General features: G+C 35.4%; 1 protein-coding gene across 1 annotated transcript in view; it reads right to left on the bottom strand.

The window, feature by feature from the left end:
- Positions 1-24,571, bottom strand: part of METTL15 (methyltransferase 15, mitochondrial 12S rRNA N4-cytidine) — a 90,787-nt gene that overhangs the window by 1,583 nt on the left and 64,633 nt on the right. Inside the window, exons 3-4 of the mRNA XM_069016499.1 lie at positions 6,966-7,157; positions 4,706-4,884 (exon numbers count right to left, since the gene is read on the bottom strand). Of these exons, the coding sequence (XP_068872600.1) occupies positions 4,706-4,884; positions 6,966-7,157 (371 nt within the window). The remainder of the gene's footprint in view (positions 1-4,705; positions 4,885-6,965; positions 7,158-24,571) is intronic.

Genomic DNA, 24,571 nt, shown 5'->3' with positions numbered 1-24,571 from the left:
ATTATTTTTCTAAACAAGAGGCAATAGAACTGGTACGTATGTATTAGAATGCCCTAATTTCATGTCAGTGCTAAGCTAAAACAAAAGAAGCAAAGAGTTTGAAGTAAACGCAGCTCATAATCAAGTAATTGATATTCTATATAGTGAAGTAAAAGAGGGGAACACTGTAACTCTGAAAGTAGTTGTCTAAATTCACATTTGCACAGGTGATTGAAAAAAATTAATAGAGATATCATTACCCATAACATGCTTGCACAGAGTAATTTATTAGTGGAATTCTTGAGAGTTTTAAAGGTAAGATTTTACTTATGTCAAAAAGTCTAAGTGTTCACAAAGCGTATCACAAACACACAAGTAATGTCAGTGTTCAGCAAAGGTAGAGGAAAATAACAGGATTTAAAAATTCAATTTTTATTAATAAAGCTGTTATCATGTATGCTATGTCCCTAAGATATGTTTCTGCATAATTGATTTTCCTAACTACCTTCCCTACCTCTACCTCCTCTGATCTCCAAATTAACAGCTCCTAAATTCACTGAAGAGACCCATTGTAGCTGTGGCTGCTTCCAATTCTTATAATCTGAATCATTCAAGACAGAAAGTGGCAACAGGATCGACTTCTCCCAACAAATGACTGCATGGGAATTTGTGGCTTGAAGCTATCTCACAAAACAGAGTAAATAGATGTAGCCTGCAGGAGCTAGGCTTCTCCATAATTTACAAACTCTAGAAAAAGTTACACTAGCTAGTTAATATAATTTCTGTTCTTGAGAACATAACCTTCTATATTTACTATGAATCATAAAAAGAATATATACTCTTATTGTATAAGTCACAAAGTTCATTTTGATGAGAGACCTAAATTAAAAGGAGAACTAAAAATCACAGAATGTAAGGTGTCCCAAGAAACTGACATCAAGCTTGTACTAACAGGCACAGTATCTGTTTCCTTATTTCTTTACATACCTATAAATAGATTCTTTGAAAATGGAACCCTTAGAACAGCCATTGACTGCCAGTTGTGTATGATGAAAAATTCTCCTATCACTCTTACTCCTCTAGTTTAGTTAAATAAAAATCTATTTGTGCTTTCTGCTCAGGCACATTATCTCTCATCCAGGCCCCTCCAGTTACCAAGACACTTAAAGAAAATCCTTCCTGGTAACTGGCTGTACAAAATGTATGTACAAAAACATTAGAAAAAAAACTGTATGGGAAGCTTGTAAAATGAATTTCATTCATAAAACCATCACGCTTCTGGCTAGATGACTGGTTTGAAATCCCAGTGAGAGAAATTATCATTTTTAGTTTTAGGATGCCCTGATGATACTTACACTTTAAAAAATCTAATAGGTTCACAGGTTGAAATGTATTGAAATTTTAAAAGCTTGTGAATGAAATTAGCAATGTGCTGTGCCTGTCAATATGAACTATTAAAGTCCCCAGAGTGTAAGAGAGTGGGAGAGTTTAGAAATTAATTCAGATAGTGCACCTGTTTGCAGGAATTCGTCTGTTGAATTAGCACTGCATTTAATAAGTTTCTGTGACGCAACTAATGTCCTTTTGTCTAGGCTCCCTCAGTACAGTGTTAATTCTCACCCAGCTGAAATTCAGGCAATACTACAAATTCCAAACTGATAATTAAAGTCTATAAAAGTGAACCAGTCCGAATGAAATTGACTTTACCAATTAAAGTGCTTTTTAAACTTTTCAAATTTCTTTAACATGTCATCATCAACTCCTTTCAAGTTAAGGCCAAATGATTACGTGATCTCAGAATTGTGTGAATAGATTATGCATCTAAATAATGATTAGAAAAAATAAGTTTTGGACAAAAATTAATAGATAACAAGGTATATTGCCCACTGAAAAGAAATCAAAATAGATCATCAGTTGTAAAGGAAAAGCATATGAAAATTGCTCTCTAAAAATTTCATCATTTTTAATAAGTTTTCCTGCACATGCAGTTAGACCTACTTTTCCAAACAACTCAATGAAGTACAACAAAAGACATCAGGAAGTGCTTCTTAATCGACTTCCACACATCTATTCACAACCCCTCAGTTGAGAACTACTGATTTTTAGTATTTACAGAGTATTCAATGTTGCAAATAGCTCTGTGAAAATTACAAACAATTAGAAGATTTTGACTGTGCTGCAGGAAGAGATGCTGTTCACAAAACTGAACCAAAAACTCCTCCTCATAGCTCATAGAGATCTTACTTGAACAGATCAGAAACCTTTTGGATAATATTTATAAACACAAAAAGAAAGACAAATTTTTTAATGCTGTTTCGTTTGCTTGGGGCTTTTTTAAACTACATCCTTCACTTTTATCTCCCAATCAATTAGCAACTGCAATACATGTTCTAACCTTTTGGGGGGTGGTGGAAAGACCAGTAGTCTAGTATTCTATAAAAAGAAATTAAATTTTCCAAGTTCAGGTTAGTCCAAATCTAGATTCACTGTGATTCTGATTATCAGCTGGACCTTAAGATAAAACTTGGGAGCTCTAGAAAATCTGAAGCCATAGTAATCAATAACATGAGAAAGAAATATGGACACTACACAAATTCTCAGATACTGACACCAGCAGAGAAAAGGCATACATATCCAGACTCACTGGCTAGATTTTTTTGCTTATGTTCTGGTTCCTATACTAGGCAAAAATAATGACCCTGTTCTGGAAGATAATCAGGCTAGCAAAGAATCTGCAAAATCTAAAATGCAAGATTTTATTATTCTAATTAATATTTTATTTTTTAAAGGACATAACATTTAACTACTAGGTCATAAATTTTACTCTGGTAAAGTCCTGAATTAGTCAGTGTTTTTTTGGGCTGTGCCATCAAGAGGCTTTTGTAGCTGTGGTCTCTGGCTCTCTAGCTCTGGCTTATCCCAATAACTTCACCAATATAATTACATGTAAGAATATATATTAATGGTAGATGATAAATGAATCAAAACATATCACAATTACCAAAAATTTTCTTAAGGTTTTCTTAATCAGTTCAAAAACAGATAGGATCCACCATAGTGCTTCCTTACTGGATGAATCCAATTAAAATTGGAAGAAGTTTTATGCAAACAGGGATCAGTGTAACAGCTCTAAAATTGTTATAACTACTTGTGTATTCCAAAAAAAGCACACAAAAACGTACATATTTATTGTCTTGGCAGATGTGTGCTGGACTCATTGTTTTTGACATGTACACTACCTGATGCATACATGACTCATGTATCAAGAAGCTCTTCAAAGACAGCAGAAAATTTAAAGTGAGAACAAAAAATCCTTCTCATTGTCAAAGAAAGTGACAATTAATTGATGACTTACATGCAGCACATTAAACATGAAGGGAGCTTCAATCACTCTCTTTTATACACTAGTATTTTATTTTCTTAGTTTAAGCTATGGCACAAAATTATTTCAGAACTACTGAGTTGCTTGTCTACAACACATAACATGTTATATCTTTAACACAGTGATATGGTTGCTTCAAACTCAGTAGTAGTACACTGTCTCAATCAATAGTTTTTCAAAAAGCATGAGACATATATGACAAAGCCCAAAATTATTATTTCAGGATATTGCTAAGGATGATATTAAAAATGTAAGGTTTATAAAAGACACATAGTGCTTTATCTCTTTGTTTTTTTTAAGATTGCTTGTATTCACTATATTTACAGCAGGGGCTTACAACAGCAAGCAGCATCTTCAGGTTCTTTTATCATATCAGCTAAATTTTGGGCCTTGGTTTATTGGACATTTTGCTGAAGTATCCTGACTTCTGCAAATCCATACCTTTTAATTTCTCCATCATTAAACTTGAGTGCCTTAGACAGCCAGTTTAAGTAATACAAATTTTTAAGTATACTATACATTTTTTAGTACTCTTCAGGATATTGATAAAATATTTTACACTGTTCTTTAGCAAATGTTAAATTTGGATTAGAATTTTAAAGGTCTATATTCAAAGTCAGCAGTTTAGATTTATTCATGACAAGATGTAGTGATTTTCACCATTTGGTTAAAAAAAATAAAACATCCTGACACTACATATTAGAATGTTAATGAACAGGATTCGTGTCTTATATTTTTCCTTGAAAACTTTTACTTGAGAACACGAACGCAAAGGTTCTTGATGTAAGCACTGTTCCTGCCTAACTGCATTTTGTTCAAGTTGTTTACAGTGAGGAGCAAGGAAGATGAAGTGTTTCAATAGTTGCTTCAGGCTGATCTAGTTGGCATGCACCAGGCGAAGCAAGTCATGTATTTCTTTGTGCTCCCTGATTCTTTAAAAAGACAGAAATTATCTGATTTCACTCCTAATTGAAAACTGCCATGGTAGCTCCCCTCAAAATATTAAAATACAGAAATTTAAAACAAAGACAGATTTGACATATCTGACATTTGAAAGTTTATCAATAGCCAGGATAAAGAATACCCAAGGCTGCTGTCATTCTGTGGTTCAACCTCCTTGACAAAATGATAAATCACTTCATGTTAAATCTATTATTAAACTAATTGTCAAACTACAATACAAAAAATGGGAGCTTAAAAAAAAAGAAAAAGAGAGCTGACATCAGAGCAGAATAGGCAGGATTAGATCCTGCATGATTTCAAGTACAAATAGATCCCTCTGGGACCTTGGGGATTAATATTTTTTTCTCCTCAGCAGCCACTGTGAAGAATTAATGAGGGTACCTGCAACAATGCTTGCAAGCTGCTGAGTTCTGGTGATGGGGTATATGCTGCGTGCCTGAACGATGGCTGAAGCGATTTTCTTAGCATGCCTCTCCTCCCCGTATGTTCTCAGGATGGACGCAAGCGCCTGTTGATCTAAAGCATTCACAACATCAGCAGCAGTGGGCATGTCAGGGTACCTACGCACGAGAAGAGCCAATTAGTTCACTGACGTCAGTTTTCATTGACAAGAGGTGAAGCTTCATAGCGTTGAGACATAAAGTCAAACACACACACTGCATACAAGTGCCTTTGAGGTTTTCAAATAGGAGATGGCAACTCTGTGAAAACAGCTTGCACCTTTTAAATCCTTTTTCTTGCTGGTCTAAATGGAGTTCGTTCCTTAACTTCAATTAGAACAGTTTTTAACTTCCAAGTATTATCATAAGCTATGCTTAATAAGGTGACAAGAATAAATATATTCCAGTATCATGCTAGGATGGAAATTATGTGTGACCTTTCTATTTAGCCAGCTTTAGAATATAAACTTGCCTCTTATGGGTTCATTTTAGACACCTTGCATCATATGTTGTTTTCAAGTCAGAACTGATTTCAAGGATCTTTTCTTTCACATCTCCTGCTATGAAAACAATTGCTAATGAAGATAATTAAACATTACTTTTCAATAAAAGGCATAAGAATTTATATATAAATACTCTTCTGAGATAATAGAAATGACCTAGTAATACAAATTACAGGAATTATTACCATTTGGACAGTGTAAGGCTTCAATCTATATATCTAAATCTCTGTGACTTTGCTACTGAAATAGTTCAAGGTATTATATGAACATCATCTCTGGGTTTACTAATCAGAGAAAACATACAAACTACTTAATAAATTCTCTTCTAAATTCTCTTCTTCTGTTTCAGGCATTTTTTACTCCCCTGCAGCATCTTACAAAAGATAACAAAACTTAGAGGCAAGTAGTATCATAGCAACAACCATAGTGTAAAGCTTTTGTTATGCCTCAGGTATCCTTTGTTCTTATGCTCTTGTTCTGTGTTTGTTTTCTCATGATGCATCAGACTTATATTTAAGCCTGGAGTTCAGATTTTTGAAATCTGAGGACTGAATCCCAGGAGAATCATGGGAGCATTTTCAAAAAAACAGAAAAAGCAAGTATCATGAAATTTGCTGTGTTAAGACTTAACATTAATATGGTAAGCTAATTCCTTAGAAATTGAGGCTTCCCGTGGGCTCTCTGTGAGCAGTGAAAGAACAAATGGCATTTCTTAAGACTCCAGGTTCATCAAAACACAAAGAAAAAACTGTCATTCTCTGTCATGCAATGCATCATGCAATTAAAAGCATCATCCATACAAGACAGATCTTTGGTTGCTCATGCAAAAAGCAAAATGCTGCAGAAATACATCAGGTTGTCTGAAGATAAAAAACATTCCGTAAGCGGAAATCATCATTCCACAACTGATTTTCATGCTCTTGAAAGTACTAAACACCAATCCAAATTTAAATACAGGTTATTTACTCAGTAATTATTAATTTGACAATTAAGTAAGCGTGATGTGCCTCCTACACAAAGAGAAAGGAAACTTATAATTTTGCTATGTAAAAATTACAACAAATACACAGACGTGGAAGACAACTTTATACTAGCACGTTAAAAGCAATGTAGCTATCTGATTTAAACTGGCAGATACAATGGATAGGATTTTACTTATTTATTTTTATTATTTTCCTTTTACAGAGAAGAAACTGGATCAGATGGCCATTGCACAAAAGAGGGACGCTGCTCCTTTCCTAGGGGAGCAACTGAACCTGCTCAAGTGAAGTTTCCACAAATAGTAAGTGTGGCAGAAAAGGAAAGGGACTGCAGTAAGAAGTTGTGAGCCTGCAGATCTAGTGCAGGCTGAAAAACTGCGGAAATAATAGGCCTCTGAAAGGGAGATGTTCCTGTGACTGTTCCTGTGACACCATACACTCCAAAAATGTTATAATTCAAAGGTACAGTTAATAAAACGTTACTGGTTTAACTATTCATCCCTGGAACTTTCCTCTTATTTCAAAGAAGGCAAAGACAATAACCAGGGCTGAGCACTGAGATAGAAAAAAGCTTTTTGGCAAAAGAAAGACAGGATACTCATGCAAAATTAGATGTGGTTTGATGATAAGAATTCATTCTAAGAGGAAAGGAAATGCACAGGGGTTGCTGAGCAGACAGTTTTTCATGTTCAAGAAGAAATATTCTATTATAATGTACCTGTCACTATCCATCCTCATGTCCAAAGGTCCATCCTTCTGCAGGGAAAAACCTCTTTCGGGTGTATCAAACTGCATAGAAGAACAGCCAGCATCCAGGAGAACGCCATCCAGAGTCCCTGGCTCAACCCCAGATGAGATTAACAAAGCCTCTGACTGGCTAAACTGTCCTAGAAGAGGTTGAATCTGTTTCCTGTAAGAAAGTAGCAAATAAATAGCCTCAAGTTTAATTATAACAATGCCATCTCTCCCCCTTGCATAGCAGGAATTAGACAATAGAACTCGTCTCAGAAGCAATAGGGCTATTCCCAAAGTAATCGTTTATATATTTTCATATGTCAACACTGAAAACTGGTCCAAACCACCCTTCAGTGGCTACTTCAACTTCTTTAACTCTTTACTCCCTTCCTGCTTGATCTTAAAGAAAGGGAAACTTGACTAAAAATTTTTTTCAGTATGCAGGAACTCAAAAGGACACCTTCAGCAGGAATGTCCTGATTACTAAGGTACCTGTCCAGCTTAGCATGCCCCTTAGTTAAGCGAGGCCAAGGTGCAGAAAAGAAAGAATAGATCTTGGACCTAGAGAAGCAGACAAAATGGAACAAGAGTGCAGAACCTTGTGGTTAATATTTACCCACCAGGAAAAGAATTCCAAATTCCTGCCATGGGACCAAACACCTTTTTAGTGATATTCGTCATTTTAAAAATAACTGGGAGAATGAGGTGCACTGAAACATAAGCAGGTAAAACACTTAGTGTAATTTGGATTTGGGCACCTGATCACTGGAGAGAGTAGTTTTACAAGCACTTTTGTATTTACTGTTCTTTCTTAGATTTAAAGTGGTTGTTTCTTAATATTCCCATACTGGCAAGGAAAAGAGGAATGGCAAGGGAGAAGACAACACATCTTCTCCACAGGTTCCAGTATCCAACTCCACTGAAGGTGGTTGAGCACTGGAACAGGCTCCCCATGGAAGTGGTCTCAGCACCAAGCCTGATAGACCTCAAGAAGTGTTTGGACAATGCTCTCAGGCACAGGATGGAATTCTTGGGGTATCCTACCTAGGGCCAGGAGTTGGCCTCAATGATACTGATGGGTCTGTTCCAATTCAGGCTACCCTATGGTTCTATGATCTCTGAGGTTTTCAATGTTTTCTTGGGTATCTAATCCCAAACTTTTGGGTTTTGCCTGTATATAAGGTGACTTACAATTACACGATTTATTTTATCTGTCTCTCAAAATCTCAATGAATTTCACAGACTTAAAAAGAATAATCAACATTTTTAAGCAGTACCTGCAAATTAGAACATATTTCTGCCCATACCAGGAAGCCACTGCCTCCATGTGGAGAGAAAAAGCTCTGTTAAAAGGAAGACATTTATGAATCCAACCACATGGAAGAACACTCAGCTACACAATGTTCTCCTCATTACAGCAGAACAAATCCACCTATTAAACATAGCACAAAACCTGGGAAACAGTGTGAATGAACAATTCCCATGAGGGATATTATAATTGCACACACAATTTTGAATCGATTTCTGTCCAGCCCATAACTGAATACAACTATTCAGCATAATAAGAACTGACAGTTCCTGAAAAGCATCCACTTAAGATACTTAAACCAATTTAAGCTATATAGTTACATAGTTTTGAGATTGTATTTCCTCCTCAATATAATGAGAGGAATTTTCTTGAAAATACGTACCACTTTTTCCAACTGGGAAGTGTTTCTAACTTCATGACTCATACAAATGAATGAACTTTAAAATTCCATATGTGAGAGATGAAAATAAATGAGACCTGGATGAAATTATAAATTGCCATTGTCCAGTTCCCCAGTAGACAGTAATCCATGTCAGTGGCTCTGAAGTAGTGCTCTACCAACCAATCTGAAGAATTATTCTGAATAATTCTATTTTTTGCTAGAAATTTTATTACATTTCTTTAAACAAGTCATAAATATGTGGATAGCTAAGATGTTTACAGCTTTTGATTTGTGATCTGCCAAACTTTTGTGATTAGAAAAGGTTAATTTAAAAAAGAAGTAAATTTTAAGTAAGTAGGAATTTACTCTTTGGTAGAGAGATGCTTCAGGTGGAAAACATTCTGAAGTTTGCAAATAAAAAAAAAGATTGAAAAATTATTAGGCTGACATTTGATGTCAGTCTTTCAGCTGTGTGAAATGATAGCTTCTCTATATAATGTGTTTCTTATGCACCGCCTTGTGTGTATCAATAGTGGATATAGGTGTCTTGTTGAATATAAATCCTCACTAAAACCAGATGTTTTTATAAGGTTATAATGACTATATTACAATGTTCAGGCCAGTTCTCTGAATTTCTGTTTCTCTGTGGAACAAAAACCACAATTTTAAGTATCTTGGCTATCTCATACACTTCAATTAATAAAACCAAGTACACAACAATGAAAGATTTATTACCTTGAGAAAGGAAATACAAATTTTTTTGATAGGATAGTAACAACGATGATAATGATGACAAGGACTAATCTATTAGATTATAAGCATGACACATTTATTTAAAATAAAATATTTTACCAAGAATTCAGAACATTTATTAAAAGATAATGAAACTCTTCCCTAGTCTACCATTCTTTATGCCTATACTCAAATAAAAACTGCCTGTTACACACAGATTTCTCAAAATATTCTTAATTTGCTCTCAACTTCCTTTTGACTTCAGGTTTTCATTTACATGATCTGCAAATCCACTTTCCAGAAAAGTCTCAAATAAATAATAAATAATGAACTGTTAAATAATAAACTATGTTAAAAAATTTTATTTCCTACAGTCACATGCCTTCTGCTCCATCCAGGTATGCAAAATTCTTTCCACTTCCTTTTTCAGTCTTCCAATGTTTTCTTTGGTCAATAGAGGATTTATGTTCTACAACCACACTTACCCAGTGCGAAAATCTATTACCCTTTCTGTCTTAATATATTGCAAGAACAGTGATTAGTGGAAAAAGCAGGAAAGGTAAACCAGGGAACATCCGTAAATACCAAGAAAAACAGCCAAGCTTATAGTTCTAAGAAGCCTGAGATGAGAGAGCATATCAAAACATTACCTAGCAAAACTGAATGGGGATTTTCATCAGGTCTTGGTGATACCTTTGAAAGCTGTTAAGACTACAAAGGGTCACATAGAGAGCATTGTAATCATTTTAGGCAATCTTAGCAGGTTAAAATCTAACTAAACCAAACTGCCTCGCTTAAGAGAAAATATTTAAACTTAGTACTTGAACAGCATTTTATATATTCAGAATATTTTAGAAACATAAAAAAAAACTGTGAAGAGCTTTTAGCTCCTCTCTTATAAATGGAGAAACAAGATTTGCAGGGTTTAATATTTAATGACTTGAAGATACCATGTAGAAAACATAGACAATTTCAGAGAATATGGTCTGAGGATGTAAAAAAGCAGAAAATACCTGTCATATTAGCTTTGTGGGGGTGTGTATGGGGTAATAGCATGTTAATTTTTTGATAAATTCCCAACTGCTACAGACAAGCAATCTCTAACTTCTCAAAATATTCAACATGTTCACTCCCTCTTTAGTAATCTTGACATTCTACAGGAAAAACGTATATAAGATTTTAAAAGAACACTGGGAATATGGACAACCTAACCTATTTTAAAAAGAATAAAAAGTTATTTACAGCAACTAAGGTTGTGGGGCCTTAATAGATTTTCTTGTGCAACAACTTCAAAAGCTTGCAGAATTCTTGGGAAATAACACAGTTGGAAAATAATACAGAACCTTGGATTCACGGTCATAACACAATATTTTATTATATTATGACACACAGCACAGTAATTCTGCTAGACAGGACTTGATCTGCACTTCTCAACTATATGAAAGAGTAGAATGAGAAAGAGTACAATGTCTCCTAAAATACTTCAGGCTCTGCAGGTTTCAGTTAATCTCTGGTATTCTGCAATGCTTTATAAAAATATTTATTTTTTATTTTACTCAATTGAGAGGGATCCGCACAGGAAAAAAAGTAAAGCATTAACACAACTTCTACAAAATAAATAGAATATTTTTTCTCATCTAATTTCTCTCCATTGTTACAGACATTGATATGACATCAATCATTCAAGTAATTTCACAGAGATATACAATGATACTTTGATGGTGCTTCATGATTTTTTTATGTATACATAATAATACTTGCTCTTGATGTTTCACTATTGCTCCACTTAAAAATTCTATGTATAAACACATGATGATCCCTTGTCAGCAGAGGAAACCACATTTTACTCAACCAGAATAAATGGTTTCTTCAGAAGAGAAAACAAAGTTTTTCAGCTAACTCTGGCAGTGCACATCAAACAAGGAGACCAACCTGGTGCTTTGATTCAGTAAATCCACTGGGACTGCCATCAGGGTGCCAAGTAGCACCAGCTGTAATGAGGATACTGGTACAGACCTGGTTTGACACTGACTCACCTCACTGAGGTCACTCACAGCTGTCAGATAGCTGCAATTTTCACTCATGGCTGCACAGCTTCAGGCACACCTAGAAGCAAATTATGAAGTATTCTAGCCATAAATCCCTGGAACTTTCAGCACCCTACGTGGAAATGGCCATGTTACTCTGCTTCAGTGTAACATCCCTCTCAAAAAATGTATCTGAATATTCTGTAAAAATTTTTAAATCACCTTTGTCAAATGAAAATTTGGCATGGTTTTCATGCTTGCCAAGTGTATTGGTTTTGCATGGCCTGGGTTTTGGCAGCAGAGGGGGCCCACAGAGGTGGCTTCTGTAAGAAGCTGCTAGAAGCTTCCACCTGTCTGGCAGAGCCAATCCCTGGTGGCTCCAAAGACAGACATGCCGCTGGCCAAAGCTCGGCCAGTTAGAAATGGAGGTAACACCTCTATGGTAACATATTCAAGAAGAAATCAAAACAAAGGTTGTAGTGTAGTTTTAATTCCAGCCAGAGAAGAGGAGGAGGTGAGAACCTGTGAGGGAAACTACATGGAGACACCAAGGTCAGTGAAGAAGGAGGGGGAGGAGGTGCTCCAGGGGCCAGAGCTGAGATTCCTCTGCAGGCTGTGGTGGTGACCATGGTGAAGCAGCCGTGCCCCTGCAGCCCATGGGCATCCACGTGGGATGTAGAGATCCACCTGCAGCCCATGGGGGAGGTGCCCACACCGGAGCAGGTGGATGCCTGGAGGAGGCTGTGATCCAGTGGGAGACCCGGTGGAGAGAGAGGGCCCTGCTTCCAGGCTGGAGCAGCCTGTCCTTGGAGGACTGCACTGCGTAGAAGAGTGACCCATTCTGTAGCAGTTTTGGGAGGATTGTTTGCCTGTGGGAGGGACTCACATTGCAGCAGTTTGCAGAGAGCTGTTGTTTGTGAGATGGACTCACATCAGAGAAGTTCGTGGAGAACTGTCTCCCCTGGGAGAGAGCCCACGGTGCAGCAGGGGAAGGACTCCTCTCCCAGAGCAGCGGGAGAAGTCACAGCTGACCAAAACCCCCATTCCCTGTCTCCCTGCACTGCTGGGGTAGGAGGTAGAGGTGGGAAGGAGGGAGGGGTGGAGAGAAGGTGTTTTTAAGGGCTTATTTTATTTCTTATTATCCTGGTCTTATTTCATTAGTAATAAATTCACTTTATATCTCTAATATGAGCCTGTTTTGCCCTTGATGATATTTGATGAGTGATTTCTCCTGGTCCTTATCTCAATCCATGGACCCTTAAAATTAAAATTAAATTTTCTCTCCTCTGTTCAGCTGCAGAGAGGAGTGAGTGAGTGGCTTTCGTGAGTGCCTGGCATCCAGCCAGGGTCAACCCATGACACCAAGAAAAAAAGTAAAACCACAAATTGTGACATCTATCACCTTATAAAAAAACTTTGTTATTACACTTTTAGTTTTATAAAAAAATTAATTACAGATCTATGAAAATCCCAGTATCTACTTGAGAACTTACAACTCAGTCTAGGCTGGGTTTTGTGCAACAAAATTACAAACTCAAATCTCAGCAACTGATTAACAAAGACCTGAAAACAGGAAGAAGCATATGTAAAAAGCAGTTTCCATAGAACCAAGTTAAGATTTTCAAATTTGAGTGCTACAATAATAACTGTACTCTATGTGAGGATCACTGAAATGCCATTTTAAGTATTTTTAAATTGGTAAACTTTTATTTACCATGTATTCCCACTTAAGAGCAGAGAACATTTAAAAGGTATGCATACGTTTGAAGTCAACTGTTTCTCTCCATATAACCTGAACACACCACGCCAAAAAAAAACCCAACAAACCCCCCTTTTTTGCATTGACCTGTAGAACGCTGAACATCTTACATTGTCAGAACTGCTATCCCCAGGAGTGTCCTTCTCTGCCTCCTCTTGTCAACCACCTTTCTCTCTTATACAAACCCCTCATGAAACTAATTATTTCATGCTTCAGTTGTTCTCCTCTAGCTTCCAGGAAAACTTCCTCTTCTCCTTACTCTGCCACATTCGGTAAAATGATGCAATCCTTTACTCCTCCTCTGTCATTGACACCACACCCCCCCAAATTGTTTCTAACAACCTCTCAAGCATACCTGCAAGAAATTTCAGGACAGCTCAAAACAGATTGCTCACTATTTAAATGTTCATTTTTATTTCTATATGAAGTAGGCACTCCATTATTCTGTCCACTAACAATTTCAACAAAAACTACTGGAGAAGACACTGTTTCAACTAAAGGAAAAGATAGAATTTTTAAACCAAAAGCACAAATATCAAAGATGGTTTCAACTGAGTACATCCAAAATCTTGTGATATTAGACATCTTCCATAGCAGGTATACTCAATCCCATTAAAACAAATACGAAAATTTAAGTTCCTAATGAACAATGTTTCCTGCTAAATTACAGATTTAGGAGGGAATTCCTTTCCTTTTATGGGAACACAGAAGACTAACAGAGTAAGACTAGTGATCAAGGCAAATTTCAATATTACATGTCCCACCAAAATTTGAAAAAATGTATTTTTAAGTTCCTTAAGCAACACAAAGTTTTGCTGCATAATAAGAGCAAATTTTATGCAATTGCATCCAGCCATTAAAGCCTTTGCTATAAAATACATAACATTGTTATGCATGACACCTTTATCACATAATATATGTAGAATATGTAATATGCTATCATCATTCAGATGTGCAAAGAAAACCAAGCTGTCAGAATGATTTGCTTGTCACTGGTAAGATATAACAGTTCAGAGGGTAAGATACCACCCTCAGGAAAGTCATAAATGTTTCTCTGACCTTACATTGCCCCATCTGGGGATTTCATTTGGAGGTATACCTTAGTTTAGCCTTCAGAGCAGCAGATAGGACTGCCTAGTCTTATGAGGATCATTGGACATAAGCAAGAACAGCTGAATACATGTATCATTACCTCAGGACTACCAAACATCCATTGTGACCCTCAGCTTTATTACCACCAATTTTAAGTGCCCTATCACAACCAGTATGTATGTATCACATACCAGCTGAATCTGCCTGTTATTTCACCTCTCCTAATAAACACTATCACTTTAACAATTACTGCAAGAAGTTTTGTTGGACTTTTGTTGGACATTTCTGATGACAGTTTGCACAACCACTTTTTAAGGGTGAATGTCCAACTCATCATTCAAGTTCTAAGAACATTTTTCACTGTAAGAAAACACAGCAAGTTTTCTTAGAGTTGATAAATCTTAATAATTATACCCCTATTCTTTTTCTACTAGCATCCTAAGATATCTTGATAAAAATTGCCTCTCCAGTCCACAACAACTAACATATAAATTCACACTTTCATTAAAGACACAATGGTACTTTATTGAACTCCAAAAAAATGTTGCTACTGGTCATAGAAGGAAGAAAAATTCTGTTTAAATCAATTGTCAAAAACCAGTAGAATACAGAAAGAAATTCTGGATATACACCAGCAAGTTGAAAAGTACAAACTGACATCAGGAACATAGCAGCTGTATATGAACATGTTTCAGTCCATGAATATAAGAATACTAAAATCTGTAGCAACAATCATTTCGGCAGATTTTTTTTCAACATGCAGTAAAGGGGCAGATCACTTTTTCCCAGCTTTAACACCCAGTCTCAGAGGAATCTGAAACTGTAATGAGTGTTGCAGACTGGAGACAAGGCACAAAAACAGATTTATCATTCAAACAGCTTTACTGATCAATTACTGATTAATTGTGATCAGGTATGTACAATGACCAAAACACCATATATAAAATACTACCGTTTAAAAAGACAAGAATTTGCCTCTCCTTTGCCCTACTTGTTAAATGAACAGAAAAAAAGAGTGTATTTCTCTAGTAATTGCTTTCCCCCACTGCAACATTTCGGTTTCTGAATGTTTCTATCTTACTTAAATGAGTAATTAACTCTTCTTTCTTTGACAAACCATTTCCTTGTTTGAAACAGTAGTTAAACCTTAGAACACTGAGGATAAATACATCTAGCATCAACTATTTATTACAAATGAAACAAGGAACTTTTTCTTCCTTCCTGTCATTCTTTTCTAAGCTATGTCATAGAAGAAGATGTCTACATTTTTAATTGACTCACACCTCAAGCATTAAACTCTCTCTCAATCATTTGGACAGCATCACATCTCCCAGCTATATGCTCATAACTGTGGGAAGGAAAAATAAGAAAATCAGAACATAAGAGGAATGCAAATAAGGACAGAAGTGAAACAGGGGCATCACTCAGCTAGAAGTTACAGAAGCCTTTGCTCTTCTGTACCTTTGCTCATACCAGGTCCTACCCTTTTTCAGACAAGGGAACACGAAGTCTGCATGGAATTAAAAACTCAGTCATATAATGGGTTTAAAAGACAGGCTAACACTCAGTATTTTGTTCTCTATTTCTTTCCCAATAGTTTTTTAGCATGCTCTTCTAACCATCAGCGAACACCGCTCATTAAGTTTTCAAGAACAAGCCCAGTATTTCACTACTCACTGGTCAGCTCATAGCCTACATAAGTAAACCTTATGTGTTTTGGCACACCACTTAACTACATGTCTACACCTGCTGCCTTGTAAGGTTCGGCAGTTCTCCAGAGTAAGTCTTCATTTTTGCTGTATTAGGAAACATAGCCTAACCAAAACCCAACAGCAATCATGCCACCAATTTACTGGGTTTTTTTGATAATTTATGAATAAATAAGTTGCATGCTTTACCCACGTATCCTTGTCGTACTGCACTGGTGAGCTCACAGCTTTGAAATGAGATCAGAGTGACCCCTATAACCAGGCAGAAAATCTACACCAGAAGATTGCTTTGCTTCTACTACTCACTCTCTACACAACTTTACCTCGTTATATTATACTTGTTACTTCTGTATTTACAAACCCTGAAAATTTGCTCCAAATTATGAAACACTTAAAATTAAATCTATATTTGTTTCTCATAACATTGCAATCCAATCTTGGGAAGAGAGTAAGGTGCTTAATCACACTAAAGATTGTAAAATTTATATGCATACTTAAAAGGGAGTATTTTACTAGTTCATCAAATCAAAACCTCAAGAAAGTAATTATTTTCAAATACTGCATATGCAAAGTTAGGTACATCCCCTAAGATAACCTTAGTTGCACTAGTGAGCATTAAATTTTGAAAAACCACTGAAGTTAGACAAAAGAATACAATATTAAAAATTCTAAGAATGCTTGTGATTTAAAATGCTGTCTTAAAACACAAGCTGGCAGCAATTCACTTTCCCAGTGACCGTGATGTTTTTTCTAGTTTAAAAATTTCAATTTCATAAAGCAATCATAAAAATAAAACTAGTTTGTTCAGGAAACATGAACATCTTGCTGCTCTTTAGATACCACCAGTTAGCATCCATGTAGAATCATACAGACAATTCTATATTAAATTCTAATTCTGCTTTGTCATTTATTGTAATAAAAGCTGAGAAATTTAAATGCACTTCACCAATGAGGGTCTTTCCTGACATTCAGTGTTTCCTGTTCATTTTTACATTATACGAGTCATGAAATGCTACATTCAAATGAACTTCCCTCCTACAAAATGAACATCAAGAAATTGTGAAAATTATCTTTAAAGTAAATATCAGAAATAATAATTATTGTTTTTACTGAAATACCCTAGTCTCAACAATGTATTTTTTTATGCACAGAGACTACATGCAGTCTAATTACTTGTCACTGCAGATTACAACATAAAGTCTGAAGTTGTAAGTATTTGGAGAAGTAAGAGGACTTTTAATTGAATAATGTTTGCTCCTGAAACTACACATGCAATTTTAAATTACTGCTCTGCTTCTCTCTACTGGGAAAATATATTCAATTGAGATACATTAAAAAAAAAAAAAAAAAAAAAAGCACCCCATTTGTGAAACAAGACAACATCCTGAGGTAAAAAAAAAAAGCTGTGAGTCAGCTCTACCAAATATGAAAGTTAACTAAACATTACATAATCAAAAAGATACCATATAGAAGAAGTAATGTGGGAGTATACAAATATGGCAGACTATGAGAACAGAAGCTGTTGCATAATTCCATCTAAAGTACCATGAGACATGATCCTTACAAACCTATAATCAAAATAAAAAATTTGCAGGAAGCTTCTAACCTAGAAGGGGCAATGTCAGTCTAGCTAAATTTGTTGCATATACCCCAGTAAAGGATGACAAAGTTCCTAAAATATTACCAGAGAAAAATGTGATGAGTTCAAAGCACCATGTGTGAAAATATGTATTGAAGGGCCTGAAAAAAACCCTTGCACGAGCTGGAAGCTCATAATCTGGAGATAACCATGAAGAAAAAGACTAGGAAGATTTAGTTGACCATTTGATCAGTAAACAGTAGCGGGAACACAGCTGTGAAAAGGGAAACAAAAACCTACAATATACAAGTCAGAAATCTTAATTGGAATAGAAAAGTATTAATGGTAAGACTTCATCCAGAGTGCGGTATGTCATTAGGGGAGCCTTACCTAAAAGAGAACAACTCAAAGTGGAACTGGCACAGAGGAGCTAAAACAGGATGAGTAGAAGTGACAGATTATGAGATGAGAGGATAAAAAAAACTCAGACTTATTTTGCATACAAAAAAGAAGGGCAAGAATAGATGTCAATATCCTACAGTGAGTATTTTAAAAGCCAAGGAGAGAAAAGAGCTAATAGATATTAATAAACTATTAGTTAATTTTCTTCAATTAAAATTAAATTAGGTAACTGCTTTAACAGGAAATTTTTTAAAAGTTTCATATAATGAAAAATTAGACTCTGGAATAGCTGGAGCACTGCATATAGAACTCCTAATTACTTTTAAGATAGAGCACAGTGAAGGAGATTAAATTATGCAGTGGCTTATAATACCATGCAATTGGATTCAGTGATGTAGAAGTCTCTTACAGCATGTTTATATTTGAACAGCTATTGTAATTCTCCATTGAAAAGTTCACCCTAAAACTGTTTATGTAAACTTATCAAGACATATACACATTACACATTTTATGTGTGTATAAGCATACTCCAACCTAAGAATAACTATACCCCTTAGGTATAAACGGTTCCTTTTATTTTTAGAAATGCCTAAACTGAATCCATAAATACAATATTGGCACCGAAAAGGCTTCTTTCTATTAATTTTTCCCAAAGCGGTTTCTGGGGAATTTTTAAGCAAACATAACATTGATATTGACTGGAAACTGCTATTTTCTGATAGAAAACTCAAAAAAATACACTGCTCTCAGATAAAATTATTTTTAGCTTCTTTTTATTTCTTAATTCAGAATATGAGAAAGGAAATTACAAACTCATTTTCTGCCACAAAAGAATGATTAGGATCCCAAGATCAACAACTTTTGATCGTTATTGAAGGAAAAGTCAGTGTCTGCTTTTCCACAGAGAGCAATAAAATAGTCTAAAGGCATTAACTTAATGTGATATAAAAGGAGAGTTCTGCAATACTCTAAAAAGAAACCCCTGAACAAAACCCAATACTCTAGTGGTATTTTTAAGTATAATTCTATCCAACTAGAATAAGGCAGAACAGACATATCTAAGAAGAACATTTTAACCTTCTGCTCCATGGCTTGGGACTTTGTAGGCTGTATTTCTCTATCTATGAGCAGTTTTCTATCTGTTTTGTGTAGTAGCTAATACCTCAATTAGACAAGTACTTTCTATTATGTTACTAGCTTTATTAAAGGCTAAGATCTTATAAATAAAATAATTACAGGTAATCTTCACATCAAGATGAATGCCCTTCCAGGTGCTAGAAAATACACAACTTGATCTTGACAGCAGCTACAGTCTACTTCAGCATTTATTTTAACTGAAGCTTTCCAAAACTGGAATTAGGCAAGAATCCACATTAGCATTTGATCCATAAATGCTCAGACTATTATAGAGAATTTTTTTTTTTTTGAAGTGACATCTTCTTACCTGGAAATCACAAAACTAGATAATAATTTGCAAAAGAAACCTCCAGAGGTCTTCTAGTCAGTCCAAAGCTCAATGCAGACCTAATCAGATGGGTTCCTCAAGGCCAGATCCAGTTGAGCCTTGAACACCTCCAAAGATACTCCACAAGCTCTCCAGGAAACCTCTTCCAGTACTACAACCCTTATGGCCACTTTTTTCACTGTAACACCTAATTGGAATTTCCTGCCTTTTAAGTCGTTTCTCAGAAACTCCAAAAGACTCCACATCTATGGCAGCCCTTCAGGCAGGTGAAAAGCTTTAGTGCAAACTGTTCATAAAGTTGGCAAAGGGTTTTAAATTATTTAAGTCTTCAAAAATACTACAGATCATTGATCCTGTTTTAATTTTTTTCCCTGAATTACTAAGACAAACTTGAAATTAAGATATAGCAACTGTCTATTTAATCAAATTATAAAACAAGAGCAGTTTGACATACCTCTGGAATCATTCTTAGTTGTATTTTGTCACATAGAAAGCTAAACAATTACTCCTGAATCATTTACATATTTACTACAAGCAGGCTTATTTTCCATATCAGGCTATGACTTAAAAGTTTCTGATGTTGGATTCTTGGCAGGATATAAAATAATTGCTCATCATTACCTGATGACATGAAAAATTTAAGAATCAGGCTCTCAACACAATCTGGCTTACATCTCAATATTTTTGCAAATTCTCAAAATAGCTGGTTTTTCAGTTCTATTATGGTTTTCTTTGAAAGTGCCAGTAAATTGAATTTCATTGCTCTCCACTTGCTATAGTACTTTTCAGTAAAAAAAATTCATTGCTGAGTAGAACAACTCTCATTGGAAAAAGGTCTCATTTTTGTTACTATACAAATATGTTTGTGTTCCCATTCACAAGCTGAACTACTGAAATCATTATAAATACCAATACCAGCACTTCAAGTGAAAAAAATCACCTTTTATTTTGAATAAATGTCTCTTTGCCAATGCAAAACCATGGGTAATTCATTAAATTCTTCAAAATACTGTAGATGGTTCCACTGGTGTTCCTACAGCATGCTCTGGGTAACATTTCAAATCACCCATGGGAAATACTGAAGAAACACCTTACTATTTCATTTTGGCAGGATAATGCCTTACCTAGAGTATACTCTTCCCTAAGGTGGCATATTATAGGAGTAAGTATAACTCCATTTGAAAAACTTCTTTGAAAGAAATTTAAAAGACACCATGTCTCCAATAACAAAATACCAAATAAAATCAAACAGAATTCAATATTACCATCCACTAGAAGTTGTTAATGTCAGGACAAGCAAACCTTTGGTTTTGTTCTGCAAAGCACTGCCACGAACTTGGTGCAGTAAATTTCATCCCCACACACCACCTGCAATACCAATGACTTTTGTGTTATATTCACAGTATGGTTATTAGATTTGTTACAAAGTGTATGGCTCAATTTGATTTATAAAAGTAATCCTCAAGTGATCACAGAGCTATTGTTCTGTCTTAAAAAAGAATCCAGAAACTATTGCCCAGGAACCTTCCTCTGTGAGTCTGATTGCTTAACATTCACGCATTTGTGCTGACTTCTCCACGTAAAGCAGTTCTGACGTCATAGTCCTTTTGTCCATAAAATGAGTAAATTATCTGATACACAGATTAACACCTTATGGAAGACACTGTCTGCCAAAAAGATTATCAGAGAGTTCTAGTATTACTAGATGGGAGGATAAAAGGCATATTCACTTCATTATAGCTGTTTTGCATCACGCATCTTACAAATAAGGAGCTGACCCAAACAATGCAGGCAAAGGCTTAAATCATGTCAAAACCACATTGGGGTCTTCTCAAAATACGCAGATCACTCTGATGAACATTAAGGTCTGTTTGAAATGAAGAAAAGAGTAGAATCCCATTCTGCACAATAAGGGTCGGGCATAGCTTCTTTATAGATGCATCCACTAGGAAAAAATGCAAACACTTTCACAGTATAATTAACAAAAGTCTGATAATCAAAATTAAGAGTCAAGTATTCCATGCAACACAGAACTAATCAGGCATCACCTGAAGTACTGGGCCAAATTTTACAGCAAGTGCTTTAAAACAATTAGTCAATAAGCTGAAAGAGATCCAGAGGCCAACAAAAAAGCGGGCAGAAAACATGACTCATATGGAAACACTGAAAGTTGTGCTTTGTTTTGTTTTTCTTTCTGAATAAGAAAGCTGGAGGGAATCTGATGGTTATCTCTATAAGAAGTTATTAAAAAGACATCAGTATTCAGCCATTCTGCATGCCAAGCCAGAGCAAGTCAAGGAATACTTGACTGAAATGGCAGAAAAAGAGCTCTGAGCTAGACATTTGGAGAATTTCTTCATGTATAAACCACAAGAAATCACCGAAACATATTATTTATGCAATTCCTGTTATTATGGAATGCTTCTAGGAAGAGGAAAAGCAAACAGTGTTTAGGAATTCCAAAAGTATATTAGATTTTGATTTAATTTTACAATGTATTAACAGTGCTTAAACTCCTTGTTTCTAACACCCATTATTTATTTTATTTGCATTTTCTTTTGGAAATCGTTCAGGGTTGAAGTTGTTTCACTGCTAAGTTTAATCAGGAAATCTGCAGTTAAATTTCAAGTTGGTAACATCTGATTTAATGACTTCAGAAAAGTGACTGATCAAATTTTTGCCTATATCATTCCGTTCTTTCTTCTGTCTTATCTCCTTATACTCCTGTAACTGCATCAGGGGGTTCTTTATTTTACCAATATTTTATTTCTTTTTACTAGAAATATGGGCAGAATAGTCCCCTTCATGCTCTTCTCCCTGTAGTCAACAGTATCCCAAATACAACTTCTGAAAGGTAGAGATCATAATGCTGGCTCTTTTCAGTCTATTGCAAAGTGGTATTCTGCATTAACTATGCAGATTTTAGATATACAAAAACCTTTCTGATTGAGTCTGCAAAAGTCCTCTTTGACATTTCATCTTTCAGTATCATGAATGCCAGTATCCCTCTAATAAACTGCAGTTTATATAAATAAATACATATTACAAGAAGGATGTTGATAGTTGGTATCGTTGCCCATGGAGGAGAGGTTGGAACTAGACAGTCTTTAAGGCTCCCTTCCAACCAAAACTATTTTATGAGTTATTATTTGGGGGTTTTTTAAAAACAGGTATAACATACAGAACCCATATTTCTTTTGAAATTGAAAATTTCATCTCAAAGCTGAGCATATATGAACATAGATGTTACAAAAAAACAAAAAGTGGGTAATTTGCAGTCAAGTCTGAAGGGACCAGTGTGTACTTAGAAGCATTTTCAGTGATTGATTTCATGCTGAAGCAGAGAGAGAGGTGCAAAGCCACAGTACTTTCCATGGCAACTGTAAGACATGCCATATATACTTTTGTAGAGTAGAAGATGAAGCTAGACTGAAATGCACAACCATGCCCAGTTTTGGTTTTTTTCCCCTGTATACAGAAGACCAAAATTTGTCTTTCACTCAATACATCCACCTTGAACTAGATATCCTGAAGATGTATCCTAAAGCTCACAAAAAGCTCTTTTTTGGCTATCCCTGATTTACCCATAAATTTTAACTGCTGCTGTTGAATGGTCAGCTGACATTTAATTTCTGTTCTTCGTATTTTGCCTGTCACATTCCATATTTGTATCTCTTCCATTCATTTTATCTCTGACTCATACTACTCCCTTCAATAATGAATTATTCAAACTGCTTGTCTTTTTGGAATTTTTCTGATGCTCCATTTTTTTCATCAGAACTTACACATAGCTCCTGTCCTCTAGACTTGCTTTTTACCCTTCAATTGCTGTATTTTCCCAATTGTCCACATGTTCATTCATTTCCTGCTCTCTTCCATATTCTTCCCCACTGCTTTTCTACAAGTATCAAGGCAATCCCATAGGTATTCTTGCAACATAGTATTTTCCATGGTCTGTCAACAATGAATAGGTGTTTACCACAGAAAACATCACATAGAAAATTCTTCCTACTTCCTAGGGGTAAGAAATTTTGTCATTACTTAGGATGCTTATTTCTTGCCATTATTTCTCATTTACCAATGTATAACGCAAATAGTTAGGAGCCAGGCTTCTTCTCCACTATATTGATACAGACAGTGATCAAATTCAATACATTCATGTTCATTACAAATAAATCCCACCTAAATTATACAAAATCACTGAAATTTTACAATTCTGCACAAATGAAAATCAACTTCTTTAGCTCATTACACTTAAAGCAAGTTTTACCAACCAACAATTGAAGTTAGAGGGCTCAAACACTGACTTGTAGGTATGATTCCGTTCTTCCCAAAATCTTTCCACTACAATACCTCACGAACTGGACTTTAAATAATCACTTAAGCTAGTTTCTGACAAGACAGCAAATGTTAAGAAAATAAAATCCATCTGAAATTAATTTGTGTATTATCGCTGTCATATATTGCTCTTCTGTTACATACTTTGTTCATTCCTGTGACAGTGAGAATAAGTGGTGTCTCAATTACAGATACTCTCTTATAAAGGTTAATACAGTGTATTGAAGGAGACTAATATTCTCAGCAGATTAATCTAAAAAGCTAGCATTTGTGATAAAATTGCCTATTTGTGGGAGGAGGGGAAGGGGGAAGGAATGAAGGAATGCTAAAAAAAAACAGGAATTAAAACTACAGTGAAACTGTGCAACTATTTCCTGTATTGTAAGGAATACAGGAAATATGAGAGAGGTATGAGAATATGAGAAGAATATGAGAAAGGAAATTACTGGTTTAGGCCTTTCACAAACACATGTTGTACTTACAGGTAGTTCCTGCACTGAAAATGTCTTCATTCAAGAACCTTAGCTCACGATTAAAAAAACCTTGCATATTAGGGTACCTATCTAGATTTTGCAGGTTGTGGCAGCCTAAATACAAATTCATTTTGAACAGTTACTCTAATTTCCTTTTTCTACAAAACATTCTGCAACAGATCTTTTCTTGGATTTTTGCATGTGTAGTAACAGGAGAAAGTCTACAATCACTCTTCAGCTATCCAAAATTACTGTTCCAAATATTGCCTAAATATCTGTAAGCGCTCAGGAAAATGCAGGTAAAATATTTAATTGTAATTTT

Source organism: Aphelocoma coerulescens, chromosome 5, assembly GCF_041296385.1.
Source record: "Aphelocoma coerulescens isolate FSJ_1873_10779 chromosome 5, UR_Acoe_1.0, whole genome shotgun sequence".
NCBI lineage: Eukaryota > Metazoa > Chordata > Aves > Passeriformes > Corvidae > Aphelocoma > Aphelocoma coerulescens.
Note: the sequence above shows the minus strand (reverse complement) of the source record. Positions and strands in the feature narration are given on the sequence as shown.